A 19,620-nucleotide genomic window follows, 5' to 3' on the forward strand; every position below is an offset into this window, starting at 1 on the left:
CAGGCAACTGAACCAACCTATCACCAACTAGCGAGCGGTCCAGAGCTACCATCTACCTCATTGGAGAACCTCAGACTATCATTAATCACTTGACTGGGTTCAGGTTGAAGGATCTCAACTCAAAACGTCACCCATTCCTTTTCTCCAGAGATGATGTCTGACCCGCTGAGTTACTCCAGCTGTCTGTGGTTTTCTTCGGCTTTAAACCAGCACCTGCAGTTCCTTCCTACATATTTTGTTTTTCCACGCAGAGTTTTTCCTGTCCCCACCGCACATCCACCCCATGAGATCCCAAACTCCAAATGCAATGATGCAATAATCTACCATGTTCTGTGCTCGATTCTAACGAGAATTAAAATACACACACTCACACACACAAGCACTTTAGCAGATGCAACAATTTTATTTCACATGACATTCCTCGAGTTATACAAGTGACATGAATGGGAAGAAGTTCAAAGTACAGTGTTATTTCTACGGGATACGTGTATGAAATCCGTCGTTTCAGGTGAACGCTCAAGTTGACCAATTTTAAATGTCCTTTCGGTAACGTTTTGCTTTTTTTTTAATATATATACATTCGGTGACATCGAAAGTTTTGAATCCAGCAATTCCTGACATGTTGTAATTTACACAAGACTAATGAGACCAGTTTTATTTTAAAAGGGTAGACTGAAGCGAGCACAAACTGGAAGGTTAGAGCACTCATGGTCACCGCGATTCCAATCGCTTTGCCGGCGAGGATAATGTACAAAGGTTTCACATAAACAGAAGCGGGTTTTGGCAACATGTCCCTCCACAACAAGTTACAAGACCACATGCAGTCTCCATACAAGTACATTGCAAGATTGCATGAAGGAGATCCTACCAAGGACCAGTAATAGCAGGGGTTATGGTCCAAATGCCTGCCTATCTTTCACCTCAAACCAAATCATTCCCGACTGAGTTTGGTCATGTTTGTTTTTTTTTGAAGGGAGGGCACAATTGATGTGGGCTCATATGCATTCTTGGGGGGAGAGGGGGGGGTCCAGTTCACTCCGCTAACATTGAACCGTTACTAAATTAGGTAGTATCAGAGCAAGCATGACTAAAGTTTCCAGTTCAAGGATATACACGCTTTACAAATTCCAGCAAAAACAAGTATTAAAATATTCCAGTTTAAGAAGGAACTGCAGATGCTGGAAAATCGAAGGTAGACAAAAATGCTGGAGAAACTCAGCGGGTGCAGCAGCGTCTATGGAGCGAAGGAAGTAGGCAACGTTTCGGGCCAAAACCCTTCTTCGGACCTAAGGAAATAGGCGACGTTTCGGGCCGAAACCCAAAGGGTTTCGGCCCGAAACGTCGCCTATTTCCTTCGCTCCATAGATGCTGCTGCACCCGCTGAGTTTCTCCAGCATTTTTGTCTACCTATTAAAATATTCCAGAAGCTACATCACCATGAGAAGGTGCAGAGAATGATAACGAGAAAATATCTCCAGCAAAAAAAAACAATGGCAGTGGTGTGTTTTTCCTTCCCTAGGCATTCAAAGACCTACCACTGTTGCTGTCGGCAATTAGGCACGCATGCTCACACACACCCGACTGAAGAATATTGTATAAAGGTGGCACTAGCTAAGCACAAGATGCACAGTGAAAAATATAAGCACAATGGCGACGGTGACTCCCAATAAGATAAAAGTCACAATTAGCAAACAGAACACCTTCCTCGTGCAGTGATGATACATGGTGGATGGATAATGGAGAGACAAGTGTCTAACACAAGACCACTCCACAACCACCAGTTTGGGAATGGATGTTACAAGGAAGTCTTCTGCTTCCCTCTTTTTTTTTCCCCTGAAGAGTTCTTGAGAAGTGCAAGCAAGTACACAAGGACTAATGCACACACCAAGGGCTATACTGCCGGGTCCAACTTCGATTCTAGTGTGGGTAATTCTGTTGTCATGGTATTACTATAATGAGTTGGGTATTGGGCAAGTGATGAGCGAGAGATCGAAGAACAATTCTCGTAGGAGCTGCTCGATTGCGAATCATTTATGGAATTGTTCCTCAATAACCGTGGCAACTGTGTCGGGTCTGTGTTCAAGGGGTAGCTTAAGTGATAGCATGCAGTAGACTTGCGCGGGGCAACTGAGTGGAATGAGCTGAGGGTTTGGTGAATGGCGTTCCAGAGAATGAAACTGCCTTCTGCAGAAAGGATGGGAGGTCGAGGTTTATTTGCTACTCCGTTTACTGCATTCATTCCCAGTATAAAGCCAGCGTTAGGGAGCTCGCCTCCATTTACATCGGGAGGCTGCGAGTGGCCTTGGGCTCCCAGCCTGGCACAGCCGACACACGGCCAACAATACCAGGGGCATGTCGGCAGAACAGCAGCAATGCGGAAAAGGCACATAAAGTCTTAACCGTAACATTGCCAATGTTACAGTCTCCAGAAAAGTCCCACTACAAATTAAGGAACGCTAAAGGGAATGTCATGAAGCACTGATTTCAATGCCCTGCATAGATCTGACGGCAGATCTTTAATAGCAGCTGCAGCCGAGATGAATATACAAAAAAAAAAGTTTCAATTTTTTTTAAAAACAAGGTGGTTGCAATATGTTGTGAAAGGCAGGCAGGCAGGCATGGCAGTCCGTGGTAGGATTCTGCAACTAACAGATGCAGCAAAGCCACGTAAAGTGCATTTAGTACTCCCAGAGGGTGGAGGAGTCAATGGCATCGGCAGACGCCTTGAGCACCCCTGCATGGTCCCCCTTTAAATACTTTCCATCGACTTTAATTGCAACCTTATTGTAGTCACAGAATTCAAACAAGAAATCCACAGGTTTATCACTGCTGCTGGTGACTGAGGAGTCACTTCCAACCATCCAATATTTCCCAGTGGAATCTGCAAAGGAATACAAGAGTATGTCAGTCAGATGGGGTTGAGAAGTGCAACCAAGTACACAAGAACCAGTGCACACACACACACACACACACACACACACACACACACACACACACACACACACACACACACACACACACACACACACACACACACACACACACACACACACACACACACACACACACACACACACACACACACACACACACACACACACCACACCCCACCCACCCACAGGCTATACTGCCTGGTACAAGTTCAATTCTAGTGTCGGCAATTCTGTCACCATGTGTTACTATAAACCAGTTGGATACAAGGCAAGTGATGAACTAGAGAACATTTAGATCACGCAGGGTAAATTAGTTATAACACAAGTGATGAATTAAGAAACGTTTGCATTCCGTGAGCCGAATTGGTTTATAACAATCTCAATCGGGAACTAGAGAACCACTAAAGTTACTTTGGAAATTGACAAACAGAAAAAGGCTGTCTTTGAATTAAACAGTTTAGGAGGAAAAAAAACTGTTTCCATATAACCTTCCCACAGTAGTTTTAGTTTAGTTTAGAGATACAGCGCAGAAGCCGGCCCTTTGGCCAACCGAGTCCGAACCGACCAGTGTTCCCCGCACATTAACATTATCCTACACACTAGGGGCAATTAAACATTTACACCAAGACAATTAACCTACAAACCTGTACGTGTTTGGAGTGTGGGAGGAAACCGAAGATCGGAAAAACCCACGCAGGTCACGGGGAGAACGTAAAAACTCTGAACAGGCAGCGCCCGTAGTCGGGATCGAACCCAGTGTGGCTGTGCGCTGTAAGGCATCAACACCAGTACTGCACCATCGTGCCGCCCAGTAATCTGATACCATTGGGTTTAAGAGCACAACTGACACTTCACCAATGGGTGGCTATTGAAAGTGATATTATATACACACGCACATATATTATATATATATATTATGTGTGTGTGTGTGTACACACATATGTGTACACGCACACATCATATATATATATATATATATATATATATATATATATATACACACACCTTATATACATATATACACACACACATATATATATATATATATATATCACACACACACACATACACACACGCTTCTACTGTTGTCGAACAATATTCTAAACAATAATAACATGGAGCATTTATTTTTAAACTTGGAGTAACAAAGAAAATAAATAGTTATTGAAAAGATCTTTCTCTAATAACTTATTTGCAGTCGGAAACTCTTGCATAAAGTAGAAATGCTGCTCACGTTAGCAACTCACGTGGGAGAATATGAACGAAAGCATTGCTGCGGTAATGTCTAGAAGGGGAACTCCATCCACCAACATACGTTTCAGGCTCAGGGATGAGACGGTGGCATCTGTGGAACACAGTATTCCAGGAAAGTACAAAGAGTAATCATTCACTGATGTACCTTTGATGTTGTAAGCTCCATCGTTCAGCTCCAGGTGAAAGACATCGTATGAAGATCTGTTGGAGTCGAGGGTCCCGGTGACTTTCCTGCAGCCAATGAAGCCATGCTCTCCACGAAGGACTATGATGGGCCTGTTGATGAGTTTCATTACAAACTCCTCCGTCTCCGCTTGAACAGGGGGAGGGGGAGAAGAAGGAAGGTGTCAGCATTTCACAGGTGGTTGTCACCAATTCAAGAGGTTTTCCAAAACCTCGGCACAGCAGCAAGGCTACGGGTCAGTAGTGTAGGAAGGAACTGCAGATGCTGCTTTAAACCGAAGATAAAGACACAAAATGCTGGAGTAACTCAGCGGGACAGGCAGCACCTCTGGCCCATTCCTTCTCTCCAGAGACACTGCCTGGCCCGCTGAGTTACTCCAGCATTTTGTATCGATCCAAGGCCAGATATAGGTCAGGCAATGGCCTCCTTCAAGACCAAATAGCTTGAAAGCCAAAGCCATGAAGATTATAGCTCTATGGTTTAGTATTCTTACCTGTGTACAAGGTACAATGAAAGCTTTTGTTTGGATAATATCCATTCAAATCGGGTAATACTATACATTAATACTATGACGCTGAACAAGTAAAACAGGCGAGGCAAATACCAACACAATAATATTCATAACACATCCATTCCTTTCAAACCACCTCTACTTGGAAAGTGGAAGTATGTTTAGATCCGCCATGATCGAATGGCAGAGTAGACGAGATGGGCCAAATGGTCTAATTCTGCTCCTATAATGCAGATGTTTGCAGATGTTTGACTGCAACTATTAGAAGTCAAAAGTCAAAGTGTCCTTTATTGTCATTCGGACCTTTCGGTCTGAACGAAATGTTGTTACCTTGCAGTCATACATATAATATAAAATAACAAACACACACAATAAACACAAATTTAACATCCACCACAGCGAGTTCACCAGGCGCCTCCTCACTGTGATGGGACGCAAAAGTCTTGAAGTCTAGCAGGAACTTACTTGGTGTTTCGATGCTGGCACAAAGCTGGCCGTTCTTCTTAGCGGCCACGTATTTCCCATTGACGGCCTTCAGAACAATTCTCCGTTCACGCCACTCAATCTGAAAGTAACAGTTGTCATTTCTGGAAAACCAAACGGACAAAGGATTAATTCCTTGGTGGCCATCTTCAATAGGTCAGCACAGGGTAACCAACGGGAGAGGAAGAGAAAGCAAAGAGAAACGTTGAATTTCTACCCTATCCGACACCTCGACTAATGTGAAGTTTACTTAGTTTAGTTCAGAGATACAGCACGGAAACAGGCCCTTCGGCCCCACTGGGTCCGTGCCGACCAGTGATCACCACACATTAACACACACACACACACACTAGGGACATTAACATTAACATTTACCATGCCAATTAACCTACAAACCCACGCAGGTCATGGGGAGAACATACAAACTCCATACAGACAGCACCCGAGCCTCCGGCGCGGCATTTGCTGCGACTCTACCGCTGTGCCACCGTGACTGTTGGAGCTGGGATGTTTACAGTTTTGGAAACAGGCCCTTCAGCCCCACACCGACCATCAATCACCCGCCACACCCGGTCCATGCTATCCCACTTTTTCATCCAGTCCCTGCAGATCAGAGGCAATTTCACAGAGGCCAATTAATCTGCAAACCCACACACACGTGTTTGGGATGTGGGAGGAAACCGGAGCACCCGGGGCAAACCCACAAGGTCGCGGGAAGAACGTGCAAACTCCACACAGGCAGCAGCCGAGGCCAGGATCGAACCCAGGGCCCCTGGTGCTGTGTGGCAGCAGCTCGAACAGCTGCGCTGCCCTATGTTGAGACTGGAGGAGAAATAATGCGCGATTTAATTAAAAAGACATAAAATGAAGACTCAAGTGCCAGAGTGCCAGTACGTTAAATCAGTTCCAGGGGAGGCCAGGTCAATACTGGCGGCAGTCTGGAAAGTTGCTGACAGAAACACACTGTACTTAACCTCTGGGGAAAGGGGGTGGGTGTTAGAACACACCCAGGACTGGTTCTCTGTTGTTCAACATGTCGAGTGTAACAAATATCAAAGTACGTGGGAGCCACACAGCTCCAACTGGCACAAAGTGAAGTGGTGCAAATAATGATAGTAATTTTAAATGTCTCATGCAAAAATAAAATTATATGATAGGGTAGAGAGGTGAAAGTTCAACAGTGTGATTGACAACGTGGTCCAAAAGTAGCAAACGGGGACATTTCTCATTCGAGTCATTCTGAACAAACACCTTTATAGTGCAGCATTAGAGTGGTATCCAGTGCCCAACAGTAAACATTGCCACTTGCCTCCTTGTAAGCTGCCTGATATTTATTGAATAGAAATAGATTTGGTCTGGCACAATGGCGCAGCGGTAGAGTTCTCCCCGTGACTGTGACCAAGAAGGGTCTTGACCCTAAATGTCACTTGTTCATTCCTACTCTCCAGTGGGATGATGCCTGTCCCGAGTTACTCCAGCATTTTGTGTCTACCTTTCTTGTTATTCGTTCTGAGAGGGGAGAATGGAGGGGTCACTGGTCGGTGCGGACTCTCTGGGCCGAAGCGTCCATATCCGCGCTATATCTCTAAACTAAACATCGGTCCAAGCTCATTTACATAGAAGGATTCCCGCAAATCATACTATTTTGATCAAAGGCAAAACCTAGAACGGTCTGTGTTCCAATTCAGATGGGCTTTTTGAACAGTGTCGTGGCACAAATGCAAGAAATTTAAAAATTCTGCACAAGTGCAGCACGATGGCGCAGCGGTAGAGCTGCTGCCTTAGTGAGCCAGAGACCCGGTTCGATCCTGACCACGGGTGCTGTCTGTACAAAGTTTGTACATTCTCCTCGGGACCATGTGGGTTTACTCCGGGAGCTCCGGTTTCCTTCCACACTCCAAAGATATACAGGTTTGTAGGATATTTGGTGTAATACATTGTCCCTAGTGTGCAGGATAGTGCTAATGTGCAGGGTGATCAGTGGTCAGCATGAACTCGGTGGGCTGAAGGGCCTGTTTCCACACTTTATCTCTAAAGGATAAGCTTCGAAGAGTTAATGTTCCTATTCAGATGCATTTTTTTGCACCGTGACGTGGCACAAATATATAGAATTCTGCACATCATACAGACGTATAATTTTACAACAGAATTTAAAAAAAGGCCAAATGCTTAAAATCCTCTCCCTCACTAAAAGAGCAGTATTAAGTTCCAGATAATGCCAGAGATGTATTTACTCAAGAATGGATGTTATGCAGCCAGTCATCCAGGTGTTGTTCCCACAAGTTTTGATTTCAATATTAGGGAGTTTTTAAAGGAACAGGCACTTCACTGAAGGCATCCAACTGAACATAAATCACAAGCCAACCTGTGATTTGACCAAATATTGGAAACTGAATCAGCACGCTTCCAAATTAAAAGGGTGGTGGTAAATCTGTGGAATTCTTAGCCACAGAAGGCTGTGGAGGCCAAGTCAGTGGATAATTTTTACAGCAGAGCTAGATAGATTCTTGATCAGTACGGGTGTCAGGGGTTATGGGGAGAAGGCAGGAGAATGGGGTTAGGAGGGAGAGATAGATCAGCCACGATTGAATGGCGGAGTAGACTTGATGGGCCGAATGGACTAATTCTGCTCCTATCACTTATGAACTTTGGTTTAGTTTAGGGATACAGCGCGGAATGAGGCCCTTCGGCCCAGCGGGTCCGTGCCGACCAGCGATCCCCGCACATTAACACAATCCTACATCCACTATGGACAATTTTTTACATTTACCAAAGCTAATTAACCTACAAACCTGTACGTCTCTTTGGAGTGTGGGAGGAGACCGAAGATCTCGGAGAAAACCCACGCAAATCACGGGGAGAACGTGCAAACTCCATACAGACAGCACCCGTAGTCGGGATCGAACCTTGGTCTCCGACGCTGCATTTGATGTAAGGCAGCAACTCTGCCGCTGAGCCACCGTGCCGTGTGCTTGCGGTTTCAAAGTAACGGACAACATTTGTGACGTCTATAACTCTGTACAAAGGTTTCTTGTGGCATTGTCTCAAAGGAACAATAAGCTTATTTCGATTACAATCTAGAACTGTACACACAGCACAAGGATGGGCTCTTCAGCCCAGAAGACACAAGCCCAACATGATGCCAAAGTAGTCCCCTTACTTTATAGAAGCAGTGGACTGTACTCCTCCATTGGATGTCAGCGTCCAATATTTCCCATTGCAGGTCCGGAAAGCACACTTCTTGGTCTCTTTGTTGATTTCTATCTGAAAGGTTTCCTGGTCACTTTCTTCATCCTGGTTCGCAGACAGGTCCATACCTTTCAAGAACAAGTCACAGAGTTAGGAAACAGGCCAAGGCAATGGCGGAACAGACAGCAATCTGACCAAATGGTGCTGATTCACTTCAGACAAGGAGATAGAAACATAGAAAATAGGTGCAGGAGTAGAGGCCATTCGGCCCTTCGAGCCTGCACCGCCATTCAATATGACCATGGCTGATCATCCAACTCAGTATCCCAGTTAGACACGCTCATCTCTTCTCGTGAGGAAACAAAAACTGAAGCTAAAATAAAAGCCATGGGGAGAATGCACAAGAATCAAATCATATTGGACGCTTTTTCTTGCACCCCACCCCATCTGATTTGACAAAGGACATTTATTGTCACATACACCAATTGGTGTAGTGAAATTTGAGTTGCCATTTGCAGCACACCAATAGGAATAACACACAACATTAAAGAATTTAACATAAAACATCCCTCATAATGGTTCCCACTGTGAGAGAAGGCAGCAAAGTCCTGTCCTCTTCCTCTTGTTCACACATGGACCGGGCCTATTGAGGCCTCCGCAGTTTCATTTGTTACATGGGGAAGAAAGAATTGCAGACGCTGGTTCATACCAAAGATAAACACAAAGTGCTGGAGTAACTCAGGCGGCATCTCTGGCGAAAAAGGATGGGTGACATGTCGGAACCGTTCATCAGCCCCCTGCCCAGAAACGTCACCTATCCTTTTCCTCCAGAGATGTTCTCGTGAACCACCGAGTTACTCCAGCACTTTGTAACAATCTTGGTTTCATTGGGACTTTTCCCACCTATTTGGCTCTAATTTGTTGCAGAATATCCAATCCGCGGTTTCAATGGGCCAATTGCAAAGAGACAACTAGTTATAAAAACTTATGAAGGAACTGCAGAAGCTGGAAAAATCAAAGGTAGTCAAAAATGCTGGAGAAACTCAGCGGGCGAGGCAGCATCTATGGAGCGAAGGAATAGGTGACGTTTCGGGTCTCGACCCGAAACGTCACCTATTCCTTCGCTCCATAGATGCTGCCTCGCCCGCTGAGTTACTCCAGTATTTTTGTCTACCTGTTATTTATATGCTTGATATTTCTTCAAGGCCATTCACAACATATAACCATATACCAATTACAGCACGGAAACAAGCCATCTCGGCCCTTCTAGTCCGTGCCGAACACTTATTCTCCCCTAGTCCCATCTACCTGCACTCAGACCATAACCCTCCATTCCCTTCTCATCCATATACCTATCCAATTTATTTTTAAATGATAGAATCGAACCTGCCTCCACCACTTCCACTGGAAGCTCATTCCACACAGCTACCACTCTCTGAGTAAAGAAGTTCCCCCTCATGTTACCCCTAAACTTCTGTCCCTTAATTCTCAAGTCATGTCCTCTTGTATGAATCTTCCCTACTATCAAGGGAAAAAGCTTGTCCACATCAACTCTGTCTATCCCTCTCATCATTTTAAAGACCTCTATCAAGTCCCCCCTTAACCTTCTGCGCTCCAAAGAATAAAGACCTAACTTGTTCAACATGGAGCTGCAGATGTTGGTTTGGAAACAAAAACAAAGTGCTGGAGTAACTGAGCAGGTCCTTAGTTCGCTATAGAAAATTAGTGCCCTGATTTAAAAAAAATCTCAACCAAGACCTGCTGAAAGGGCAGACTACTTGCAAGCTTATTTCATTGGCTATTTTTGCACCGTAACATTTTAAAATCTTGTACACAAATGACCGCAAGTTTGTGTTGGAAGGAACTGGCAGAAGCTGATTTACACCAAAGATGCACACAAAACGCTGGAGTAACTCAGTGGGTCAGGCAGCATGCAGGCAGTGTGACAGGACGGGTTCTGAAGAAGGGTCTCAACCAGAAGTCTGTGGAATTCTCTGCCTCAGAGGGCGGTGGAGGCGGGTTCTCTGGATGCTTTCAAGAGAGAGCTGGATAGGGCTCTTAAAAATAGCGGAGTCCGTGGGGATATGGGGAGAAGGCAGGAACGGGGTACTGATTGGGGATGGTCAGCCGTGATCACATTGAATGGCGGTGCTGGCTCGAAGGGCCAAATGGCCCACTCCTGCACCTATTGTCTATTGTCAGAAACATCACCCATTCCTTCTCTGCAGAGATGCTACCTGTCCTGGTGAGTTACTCCGGCATTTCGAGTCTATCCGATAGCAAGTTAACATCCAATGTGAGATTCTTTGAACCACCCCCACCCCCGCCCCCTAAAAGACAGCAATTAAATACAACACAATCAGCTAATCATGTAGCGTTGTCCTAGAAACGGGGAACATGGGAGATTACAAGACAGCAATGAATCACAATTTTAAAAGGAGGATATTTATTGTAATCATTGGGCCTTTGAAAACACCACTAAATAGAGTGCCGTCTATATCCCTGCACTTATGCTCCACACCTGGCATGCAATTATCAATTAATTAACTCAAAAAGGATCAGGCTCAGCTCTCTTAAGAAGGAAGGGCCCTAATTTCTACTGGTGATACAGTATTCAGATATATTATGGGTAGGAAGCACTCGCAGATGCTGGTTTACACCGAAGACAGACACAAAATGCTGGAGTAACTAATAACCATATAACAATTACAGCACGGAAACAGGCCATCTCGACCCTTCTAGTCCGTGCCGAACACATAATCTCCCCTAGTCCCATATACCTGCGCTCAGACCATAACCCTCCATTCCCTTCCCATCCATATAACTATCCAATTTATTTTTAAATGCTAAAATCGAACCTGCCTCCACCACCTTCACTGGAAGCTCATTCCACACAGCTACCACTCTCTGAGTAAAGTAGTTCCCCCTCATGTTACCCCTAAACTTCAGTCCCTTCATTCTCAAGTCATGTCCCCTTGTTTGAATCTTCCCTACTCTCAGTGGGAAAAGCTTATCCACGTCAACTCTGTCTACCCCTCTCATCATTTTAAAAACCTCTATCAAGTCCCCCCTTAACCTTCTGCGCTCCAAAGAATAAAGCCCTAACTTGTTCAACCTTTCTCTGTAACTTAGTTGCTGAAACCCAGGCAACATTCCAGTAAATCTCCTCTGTACTCTCTCTATTTTGAGGACAGGCAGCATCTTTGGAAAGAAGGATAGGGCAACGTTTCGGTTCGAGACCCTTCAGATTCCACCGAAGATGAACACAAAATGGTCTCGGTTCAAATATGGTATGTTCTGGTTTAACATTAGGATCCCATCTAAGGACACAGCTGGGCAGACTAGAGTTAGCCTCCAAACTAGGGCCAGTTCATCGTTCCAGTATTTAACACAACTAATGCTTTGAAACCAATTTTTAAGAACATGGAAAGATTGTTTAACCATACTGCATCTTAGAATTAGTTTCAAAATTAATTTGAACAAGGGGTCTAAACGTTCAAGGGGTCTGAAGGAGGGTTTCGGCCCGAAACGTCGCCTTTTTCCTTCGCTCCATAGATGCTGCTGCACCCGCTGAGTTTCTCCAGCATTTTTGTGTACCAGGGGTTTGTACGTTCTCCCCGTGACCGCGTGGGTTTTCTCCGGGATCTTCCGTTTCCTCCCTCACTCCAAAGACGTGGAGATTTGTGGGTTAATTAGCTTGGTATAAGTGTAAATTGTCCCTGGTGTGTGTGTAGGATAGTGTTAATGTGCGGGGATCGCTGGTCGGCACGGACTTGGAGGGCCGAAGGGCCTGTTCCCGCGGCTGTATCTCTAAACCAAGCTATAGAAATGTCCGTGTGGCTTTAGGAAGGCAAGGATTTTGATGGAAACCTGCCAAATAATTCCTGCGCCAACACTCGCCCAAATAACCTGGAGGAAATTAAAACAGCAACACTAATTCTTTTGAGGAGTGGCCGGAAAAGGAATCAAAGGGATTCTGATCAGCTTGTTACAACTGCAGTGAGGAAGCAGCTGCATAATTACTTGTAGTCACATGTATTTGGGAATGGAAAACTACAGGGCTCGGAGTCACAGGGCACCAGTTGGCTGATTCATGGGTTCGTAACGGTAGACCACAGGGGCATCGAAACCTGTGTCCAGGATTCCCCACGGAGGTCTGGGGTGATGGAAGACAAGGGGACTGAAGGAGGGAGGGAGGAGGGCAAGTATAGGGGTGACACTGCGGTGGAGCAGGGGGAGAGTTGCTGCCTCACAGCGCCAGAGACCCGGGTTCGATCCCGACTAAGGGGAAGACCATTTAGGACTGAGATGAGGAAACACTTTTTTCCACCCAGAGAGTTGTGAATCTGTGGAATTCTCTGCCATGGAAGGCAGTGGAGGCCGATTGACTGGATGTTTTCAAGATATGAGGGTCAGATTTAGTTCTTAGTGCTAAAGGAATCAAGGGATATGGGTGGGGAAAAGCTGGAACGCGGTACTGATTTGAGATGATCAGCCATGATCAGCTGGCTCGAAGGGCTGAATGGCCTACTCCTGCACCTACTACATATGCGACAGGAGACAAAAGTGCTGGAGAAACTCAGCGGGTGCAGCAGCATCTATGGAGCGAAGGAAATAGGCAACGTTTTGGGCCGAAACCCTTTGGGTTTCGGCCCGAAACGTTGCCTATTTCCTTGGGTCCGAAGAAGGGTTTCGGCCCGAAACGTTGCCTATTTCCTTGGGTCCGAAGAAGGGTTTCGGCCCGAAACGTTGCCTATTTCCTTCGCTCCATGGATGCTGCTGCACCCGCTGAGTTTCTCCAGCACTTTTGTCTACCTTCGATTTTCCAGCATCTGCAGTTCCTTCTTAAACACAGAGGTTGCCAAGCATGGGTCAAGATTCCTTCAACTTAAACGAGTTCAAGGAGAAACCCCAGCCAAAGCGCTAGTGGGGGGAAAAAAAGGGAACATTTGCCAAGAACACAAAAGGTTTTGCAAGCTGAGATGGGAGAGAGCAATCCAGGACCCATTTTACAAGTGTCAGCCCGACCAGACGTTGCAGAAACACTTCACCGCAGAGTAATTCAACAAAGCAATGGGCCTCAAGGCATAACATCACACAAAGGCAGCACAGGTTCGGGGAAAGATGACAAAAGAGGAGCGCTCTGGGCTTTGCTCAGTGTGGCTTAGAAATAAAACGTACGTGAGAGGCATGGGACTCCCAGGTGGCGAGAGGGGTTTTAATATTGCAATAGTACTAAAATGGATCTTGTGGGAAGACAAAATTGCTGGAGAAATTTGCCACATTTGCAATTTCATTGTACAGCCACATTTGCATATTCTCCAGCAATTTTGTCTACCTTCGATATTCCAGCATCTGCAGTTTTAGATAGAAATTAGGTGCAGGAGTAGAGGCCATTTGGCCCTTCGAGCCTGCACCGCCATTCAATATGATCATGGCTGATCATCCAACTCAGTATCCCGTACCTGCCTTCTCTCCATACCCTCTCCGAACCTCCCTTAGCCACGAGGGCCACATCTAACTCCCTCTTAAATATAGCCAATGAACTGTGGCCTCGACTACCCTCTGCGGCAGAGAGTTCCAGAGATTCACCACTCTCTGTGTGAAAAAAGTTCTTCTCATCTCGGTTTTAAAGGATTTCCCCCTTATCCTTAAGCTGTGACCCCTTGTCCTGGACTTCCCCAACATCAGGAGCAATCTTCCCGCATCTAGCCTGTCCAACCCCTTAAGAATTTTGTAAGTTTCTATAAGATCCCCTCTCAATCTCCTAAATTCTAGAGCGTATAAACCAAGTCTATCCAGTCTTTCTTCATAAGACAGTCCTGACATCCCAGGAATCAGTCTGGTGAACCTTCTTGGGGTAGCCTGATGTACTCCAAAACGGTGCAATATCACAGGTTTTAACCATTTAATATGTCATGGGATCATAAGTTATGGGAGAAGAATTAGGCCATTCGGGTTGGATTCTGGCTACGGGTGCTGTCTTTACGGAGTTTGTACGTTCTCCCCGTGACCGCGTGGGTTTTCTCAGAGATCTCTGGACTTCCTCCCACACTCCAAAGATCGAAATACAGTGAAAACCTTCCGTTGCGAGCCAACCAGTCATGGAAAGACAATGCATGATTACAATCCACATTGTACTGGTACAGGATCAAGGAATTGGCAGTAGTGGTTCAGATATTTGCAGTGGGTGTGTGGTACAATCTCATAGACAATGGACAATAGGTGCAGGAGTAGGCCATTCGGCCCTTCGAGCCAGCACCGCCATTCAATGTGATCATGGATGATCATCCCCAATCAGTACCCCTTTCCTACCTTCTCCCCATATCCCCTGACTCCGCTATCTTTAAGAGCCCTATCTCGCTCTCTCTTGAAAGTATCCAGAGAACCCACCTCCATCGCCCTCCGAGGCAGAACATTTCGCAGACTCTCAGTGTGAAAAAGTGTTTCCTCATCTCCGTTCTCAATGCTTTACCCCTTATTCATAAACTGTGGCCCCTGGTTCTGGACTCCCCCCAACATCGGGGACACGTTTCCTGCCTCTAGCGTGTCCAAACCCTTAATAATCATATGATTCAATACCTTCTGTGGCAGAGAATTCCACAGATTCACCACTCTCTGTGTGAAAAATGTTACTGCTTGGTAATATATCAAGTTAACATAATGTACAACCATAACACCTTAGCTAAGATAAGACCAGGAGAGTAGCATTAACTCTTAAAAGATATTTAGGAATATGGAGGGGGAAGTAAATTACCAGTATGGCACAGTCCACATGACATTCAACCATTTGTTTTGTAAAATGAAAGTAAGTGTGCTGGCTCTGGGGAGGAGGTTTACAAGAATGATTCCAGGAATGAGTGGGTTAGCATATGATGTGCGTTTGACAGCACTGGGCCTGTACTCGCTGGAGTTTAGAAGGTTAAGGGGGGACCTCATTGAAACTTACAGAATAATGAACGATAAAGATAAGAGTGGATGTGGAGAGGATGTTTCCACTGGTGGGAGAGTCTAGGACTAGAGGGCACAGCCTCAGAATTAAAGGCCGCTCTTTTAGAAAGGAGGTGAGGAGGAACTTCTTTAGTCAGAGGGTAGTTAATCTGTGCCATAGAGGGCTGTGGAGGCCAAGTCAGTGGATATTTTTAAGGCAGAGATAGACAAACTCTTGATTAGAAATTGTGTCAAGGGTTATGGGGAGAAGGCAGGAGAATGGGATTTGGAGGCAGGGATCAGCCACGATTGAATGGCGGAGTGGACTAATTCTACACCTATAACTATCACATTGAATTAATGACTTGACGTGCTGGCTTGAAGGGCCGAATGGCCTCCTCGTGCACCTTTTGTCTATAGTCTCTCACTCGTGGACTTGTGAGAGGTGCAGTTTCAATGCTGGTCATTCCTGCAGCATTAGTAATGGTCCTTGCCTTTCAGTGAGTGTTTACCGCAGATAGACAAGGCAGCTTTCATGAACAAAACGCTGAACAAAACCACAATGACACCTACGTGAAAATCAAGCAAAGGGCTCACAGGTCCGTGAAACCCATTCGTCAGGACTTTAAACAGTCATAATATGCGTGTGGTTTACAGGAGTCAGCAACAGAAATGGAATCCAACAAGAGAGTTAGCAATAACTACACCCTGGTCCCTGCCACAATAGACAATAGGTGCAGGAGTAGGACATTTGGCCCATCTAGCCAGCACTGACCAGCGATCCCCGCACATTAACACTATCCTACACACACTAGGAACAATGTACAAATACACCAATTAACCCACAGACCTGTACGTCTTTGGAGTGTGGGAGGAAACTGAAGATCTCAGAGAAAACCCACGCGGTCATGGGGAGAACGTGCAAACTCCATACAGACAGCACCCGTGGTTGGGATCGAACCGGGGTCTCCGGCGCTGCAAGCGTAGTAAGGCAGCAGCTCTACCGCTGCACCACCGTGGCCGCTCAAGTTGCCTATTCCATGCTCACCAAATCTTTCATCACACGCAGACTGTGCCACCAGACTTGACATGGAAGCAAATGACCCCAAGAAAGGTGAGCAAAACAGCGAGCCTGGACACCCGCTGCTCTTGGAGATTACTACACGGGACACACAGGTAAATTAAAAAATACAATCCCCACACTTTCAACAGCGCAAAGCGTTTAAGGTGAAATAAATTTCCAGTCTTGGGTGCCTAATGTACATCAGCAAACGGCAGTCTGTGTTACATCACTGGTTTAACACTCGTGTTGAAGAGCAGAGCAGCTGCGGAAAGCAAGTTTAATCGAGGACAAAGGCTCATTTAAACACTGGTTACAATAGGGATCCATTCCCCGAGAAATGCCCATGAGATTTCTCTGCAGAAATGTCCACTTTCACCCAAGGACACCCCTGTAACAATACGCTTATTCAAACTACTTTAGGAACTATTCGCCCAGGTTTGGTTTAGTTTAGTTTAGAGATACAGTGCGGAAACAGGCCCTTCAACCCACCGGGTCCGCGCCGACCAGCGATCCCCGCACACTAACACACACACTAGGGACAATTTACACTTATACCGAGCCAATGAACCTATAAACCTGTATGTCCTTGGAGCGTGGGAGGAAACCGAGGATCTCGGGGAAAGCCCACAACAGTCACAGGTAGAACGTACAAACTCCGTAGAGATAGCACCCATAGTCGGGATCGAACCCGGGTCTCCAGCGCCACAAGGCAGCAACTCTACCGCTGCGCCACCGTGCCTCCCCTCAGCTGTGGGATTTTATTCTGGTGTTGCAGAAATGGTGTTCTCCCTTCCAGGGAGCCCCTGTTACACCAGTGTTTTGGTGGAGGGCCTCCTTCATCACAATGTGCAGGATTGCAGGCAGTTTTGGCCCTCAACGTCGGGACATTGATTGCACAGCGATTTTCTGCGTCTGAAATTACACACTTCGCTTTGTGTTACAGCACAAAGATCCAGGATTTTTGTTGCATGCGTACAAATATACCTCGCGGCCCAGAAATGGCAGCGTTTGGTGCACGTTGTCACATATTAGATATTTTTGGCCCACGTTATCCTGTTTCCAGCAGAACTACTATGTCCAATTTCAACCATCAATATGGAGGAGCATAAAGGTAATTAATGTGTGCTCTTGAACTCATCATTTTGTCTCTGTAAGGTAATTAATTTACAAGGAGTTGGTCAACAACCAGAGACCTCCACTTACTCTTGCACTTACTTGATTGTGCTCATCTATTGTATGATTTTACCGGATTGAATGCAGAACAAAGACCTAGGTACATGTGACAATAAAATATCGCACTTTAGCTCCCCCTCCCTGGGCCTCCTCTATGGCCAGAGTGAATCCCACCCTAAATTGGAGGAGCAGCACCTCATATTTCACTTGGGTAGTTTACATCCCAGTGGTATGAACATTGACTTCTCCAATTTCGGGTAGTCCTTGCTTTCTCCCTCCTTCCCCTCCCCTTCCCAGCTCTCCCACAGCCCACTGTCTCCGCCTCTTCCTTTCTTCTTCCCGCCCTTCCCCCCCACATTAGACTGAAGAAGGGTCTCGACCCGAAACGCCGCCAACTCCTGCTCTCCATAGATGCTGCCTCACCCGCAGAGTTACTCCAGCATTTTGTGTCTACCTTCGATTTACCAGCATCTGCAGTTCTGAATGGGGATCTACTCCTGGGGTGGCACAGCGATAGTGTTGCTGCCTCACGGCGCCAGAGGCCCAGAGTTCAATCCTGACTACGGGTGCTGTCAGATCGGGGGTTGTACATTCTCGCTGTGGAGCTCCAGTTTCACCCCCCCACACTCCAAAGATGTACAGGTTTGTAGGTTAGGATACAACGGTGGGCCGAAGGGCCAGTGATCCACACTATATCTCTAAAGTCTAAAGTCAATAGAGAAGCCGATGAGTTTTCACCAGATGCTCAAAGTGGAGCTTAACAAGGTTAGGGTTACACAAAGTTAAGCATATCTACAAAGCAGACAGCTCGGAAGGACTGGACAATCCCTTCTGTAGGAACAAAAACAAGAAGAATGTAATGAATGAAATTTAAAGTAATTGCATACAATCAGGACAGGCACTAATCTGCTTTAGAGAACAGTCATTAGCACATCTTGGGGAAATCTAAACTAAGTGCTCATTAGTTGACGTGTCCAGAGACTAGTCCCCAGAAGCAACCCATTTATACTATTAAATATATTCCTAGTTCACTTGGGAAGCGTTAATCTCATTTGGAGCTGTGTGGGAGAAATGTCTGATTCACCAACCTGTGCACAGCACAGTGATAGAACTGGTGCATCACAGCACCTGGAGAGCCGGTTCGATCCTGACCTCTGGTGCCGTCTGTAGTTTGCACTTTCTCCCTGTGACCTCGTGGGTTTTCTCCGGGTGCACCGGTTTCCTCCCACACTCTGAAGACGACGTGCAAGTTTGTGGGTTAATTGGCTGCTGTAAATTGTCCCTAGTGTGCAGGTTGGAACTAGTGTGTGGGCGACCGCTGGCTTGGTGCGGACACGGTGGGCCGAAGGGCTCGTTGGTGCGGGCATGGTGGGCCGAAGGGCTCGTTGGTGCGGACACGGTGGGCCGAAGGGCTCGTTGGTGCGGGCTCGTGGGCAGAAGGGCTTGTGTCCGTGCCTGTCTCCAAAACTCAAACTACCACAAATGTAGCCGCTGATCGAACAAAACACATTTAAAAAGCTTCAACCCCCACTTAAAGTTGTCAAGTGTCAAGCTCAGGAAATGTCGCATTACAATAGACATCTTAATTGCTTGCACAGGGCTGACTGGTATGACTCACACCAACACGAATGCCTTGTGCTCGATACAGTTTATTTTTCATTTGGTGGCAATGGTTTCAGGTAATAATATACAAATGTGACACTGTGCATTGTGAAATTTGCCACACTGATCCGCACACAATGTTGATATTCCTGAAGTGAACTACCAGTGCCAAAACAAATCACATCTTCAGTGTGCACGTGCATGCACGCCCGCACAGTAAATAAGGACACCAGACCATGAAAATGCAAGGAGTTGCAGATGCTGGAATCTTGATTAAAACGCAAAGTGTTGGAGTAAC

General features: G+C 46.0%; 1 protein-coding gene and 1 long non-coding RNA gene across 2 annotated transcripts in view; both read right to left on the bottom strand.

Moving 5' to 3' along the window:
- Positions 1 to 383: 383 nt before the first annotated feature.
- LOC129706669 (uncharacterized) lies at positions 384 to 1,524 on the bottom strand. Its single transcript, XR_008725085.1, has 2 exons — positions 1,408 to 1,524; positions 384 to 1,214 (listed from the first exon to the last, which is right to left on the bottom strand). It is a non-coding gene; the product is annotated as an uncharacterized LOC129706669 (long non-coding RNA).
- A 392-nt stretch (positions 1,525 to 1,916) lies between these two features.
- The window catches only part of fscn1a (fascin actin-bundling protein 1a), a 33,390-nt gene continuing 15,686 nt past the window's right edge, over positions 1,917 to 19,620 (bottom strand). Inside the window, exons 2-5 of the mRNA XM_055651056.1 lie at positions 8,526 to 8,682; positions 5,348 to 5,469; positions 4,333 to 4,500; positions 1,917 to 2,881 (exon numbers count right to left, since the gene is read on the bottom strand). Coding sequence (XP_055507031.1) covers positions 2,679 to 2,881; positions 4,333 to 4,500; positions 5,348 to 5,469; positions 8,526 to 8,682 — 650 coding nt within the window. The 3' untranslated portion in view covers positions 1,917 to 2,678. The remainder of the gene's footprint in view (positions 2,882 to 4,332; positions 4,501 to 5,347; positions 5,470 to 8,525; positions 8,683 to 19,620) is intronic.

Source organism: Leucoraja erinacea, chromosome 20 (genome assembly GCF_028641065.1).
Source record: "Leucoraja erinacea ecotype New England chromosome 20, Leri_hhj_1, whole genome shotgun sequence".
Classification (NCBI taxonomy): Eukaryota; Metazoa; Chordata; class Chondrichthyes; order Rajiformes; family Rajidae; genus Leucoraja; species Leucoraja erinaceus.